Raw genomic sequence first — 3047 nt, 5'->3', positions numbered from 1 at the left:
TTCCGACGGGGAAAAGTACGCGGCTCTAGTTGCCATGGTAAATCAGTTAATCTGTGATCTGTGGCGGGGTCTATTTGAGTGAGCCGTGAGCGCGCACCTATCCAGGATTGGTTTCACCTGGCTTAATGAATCCGTGTCTGCTCATCCTGGCTTGGTCTTTGTGCAACCAATTAAGCCTGGACGCACATGTTTTGGCTTCATTGAGCTCAGCTGAGTCATTTATCCCGGATGTCTTAATTCTACTTTTGTGCAACAGGCCCCAGCTCTCCAAATCTTGCAGCACTTGTTGTGTCTTGTGGACACTTTGGAGCCAGATAAGCGTTGACGGAAGACACTGGATTTATTTTTAATACATTAGAGATTTGCAGCATTTAACAGTACTTTCTCTCATATAGGCTGTATACCAAAACATTACTTTTCTGAAATACATTTGAGTGTTGTCGCCTGCGCATAGCCGTCGGACCGGCCTATTCGGCATTGTTTTTTGGGGCGACCGTTATCCAGCAACAGAGCCAGACAGGAAGAGCGAGGGAACTTATTCCACGAGCCTCTTTAGACCGACCGGAGATAAATCGAGGAAACATTCGTAATTAGAAACAGTTACGTAACCTGGTATAGGTGGAACGTCACGGATACGTCTGGTATCCAACAACAAGTCAACTTTCAGCCTGTCATTATTTTATTTTTGTGATTTTATACGGAGAAAATTACCGTCCGTTTTCATGCCAGATCTGCAGCGCTTTAGTTTTCCATACCATAGTATGAATCCTTTGTTAGAGGCGAACTCGCTTCTCCAACATCAACAGCAGCACAACCAAGGAGGACCGAGTCATCCGGATTCCCCCTCAGGCCTTCTACCCGAAGCCGTCTTCTGCTCGCCCGACCCGACATCTTTCTTCCTGGGCGACCATCCCGGACTGGGCTCGGAGTCTCTGCCAGGGTTCGATTTCACCACACCCTCACAAGCTTACCTGCATCTGAATCATAATAACCACTCTTATCATCGGTCTGTGCCCCAACCTCCTGCAGCGATGGCCCTGAGGAACGACCTGGGCTCCAATATCAGTGTCCTAAAGACTCTGAACTTACGGTTCCGATGCTTTCTGGCCAAAGTGCATGAACTTGAGCGAAGGAATAAGATTTTGGAGAAACAACTACAACAGGCGTTGGAAGCGAAGAACAGCTGTGATGGAAGTTGTTCTGAAAGCGCTAGACGGGCCCATACCCAAGAAACAGGTGTACAGACCGGGTTTGTGGGAACTATCCCGCTCAGGCCCGGGTCACTCCCGTTCCAAAACACCAATAACTCTGCGAGACGACCCACTCACCTCTTCACACCTGCCCTCAACACTGTCCTCACGCTTGAGTCCAAGAACAAAGCTGAAACAAACCCCACCGAACCGAATCATAATCCTACCATCACGGTAAGCCTATCAACCCCGACAATCGACTCTCCAGCCGGGTCCAATTCAATCACCAACGGGAAAACGGTTTTCAGTACTGGCACTGGAACCCCAACCAACCCGCCTCCCCGGTTCCTCCCCGGTACTATCTGGTCCTACAACCATACCCGCAAGTTCGGTTCTGGCGTGGAGACGCGCGTCACCAGCCCCGGTGTGTCCCGGGTCCAGCCGGACGGGGTCGGGGTCCAGATTGATACCATTACCCCGGAGATCAGAGCCCTGTACAACGTCCTGGCCAAAGTCAAGAGGGAGAGAGACGAGTACAAACGCAGGTAAATAGGATCAACCTTTGTTGATTTATTCACCAACGTAAGGCCCAATTAACGTGTGTGTCTGACGGGTGTAAAGGCGCATGGGGACCTAGAGTTGTGATTTAACGTCTCTTGGTAAAAGTCAGTTGATGTAACTTAGTGAAACTATAATAGGTGTACATGTATTATTTTGCTCATGCTACTTGGGTGAAGTGAAAGGCCCTGTTACAACAGATGGCCTCTGAGAGCAGCTGTGTCCTGCCTGTGTTCTGTCTATTTCTGCCACAGCCACCATTCTTATTTCTAGAGATGCAAAGGGCAGCTGGGGGAAATACCAAACATTATCAGACCATAACTGACTCAGAATGAAGTCATGTAACTGAGATCCAACTCAGGAAGGCTCTGTTTCAACAATCACACCAATGCTTTTGAAGTTCAAAGACCTTTGAACTCTTGAGTTTTCCACTAGCTAGTGGACTCCAGACCTAGGTCAGGGTATGCTTGATTTAGCTGTTTGTACTTTTGGGATTATTCCATTGGAACCAGGCAAACTATATAAATCAAGCACAGCTCAAGTATTTGAAGATTTGACTTATGGTTTGGCTTGGAGAAGGAATATCTGCTTAGTGCCCCTTTAGAAAAAAGGGGTAATGGGCCAAACACAGTGACAGGAATCTGATACAGAGACCATAATGCACCTCTGCATGTTTGAAATGGCTGCAGTTTGTATTCTATGACAGAACTAGAACCCGGACCGCTGAGTTGTGGCACTAGTAACAGCAGGGCTGTGGCTTCGATTCACGCTGCACAGGTCACATAGACATGGTCTATTCTGAAGGTATATGTTGATTTGGATAAATATATCTCAGTGACAATGCCATACCCAATGAATGTAAGGTGATAGACAAGCATGTATGTCCCATTAGGAAGGCTGGGTAGGGTCAGGGATTGGTTTGTGATCGGGAGGACCTGGGACAAGTGTGTGTTTGTGGCTGTTTTGTTTGTTTATTGTGATTTCATGAGGCATGTGACCTTACTGCCACCTCCAAGTGAGTCAAGTCCAGGCTTGTTTCACCTTCAGACATCCATATATCTGATAGCATCCGTACTGCACAGTCATTGATGTGATTTAGGCCTCCAGTGTAGTGAAATAATGTTATCTCTGTCATGAGTCTGTTGTTGTAGTAATGCAGTTAAATCTACCTGCAGGCAACATGTAGAGAGAGGGAAACCCACAGGACTATTAATTCACTTCAAGAAGGTAGTTTCAGTATAAGATACACCCCCTTCCCTCCCTCTCCTCCACTCTTCTTCCCCTGCCTTGTCCCTTGTT

The 3047-nt window shown here is 47.4% G+C and overlaps 1 protein-coding gene across 1 annotated transcript in view; it reads left to right on the top strand.

The window, feature by feature from the left end:
- Positions 1–252: 252 nt before the first annotated feature.
- The window catches only part of LOC109883108 (intermediate filament family orphan 1-like), a 41857-nt gene continuing 39062 nt past the window's right edge, over positions 253–3047 (top strand). Inside the window, exon 1 of the mRNA XM_031787214.1 lies at positions 253–1735. Within this exon, the coding sequence (XP_031643074.1) occupies positions 723–1735 (1013 nt within the window). The 5' untranslated portion in view covers positions 253–722. The remainder of the gene's footprint in view (positions 1736–3047) is intronic.

The sequence above is a fragment of the Oncorhynchus kisutch genome, linkage group LG13, assembly GCF_002021735.2.
Source record: "Oncorhynchus kisutch isolate 150728-3 linkage group LG13, Okis_V2, whole genome shotgun sequence".
NCBI classification, from domain to species: domain Eukaryota; kingdom Metazoa; phylum Chordata; class Actinopteri; order Salmoniformes; family Salmonidae; genus Oncorhynchus; species Oncorhynchus kisutch.
The sequence above is the reverse complement of the archived record's forward strand: the minus strand, read 5'-3'. Positions and strand labels throughout refer to the sequence as shown.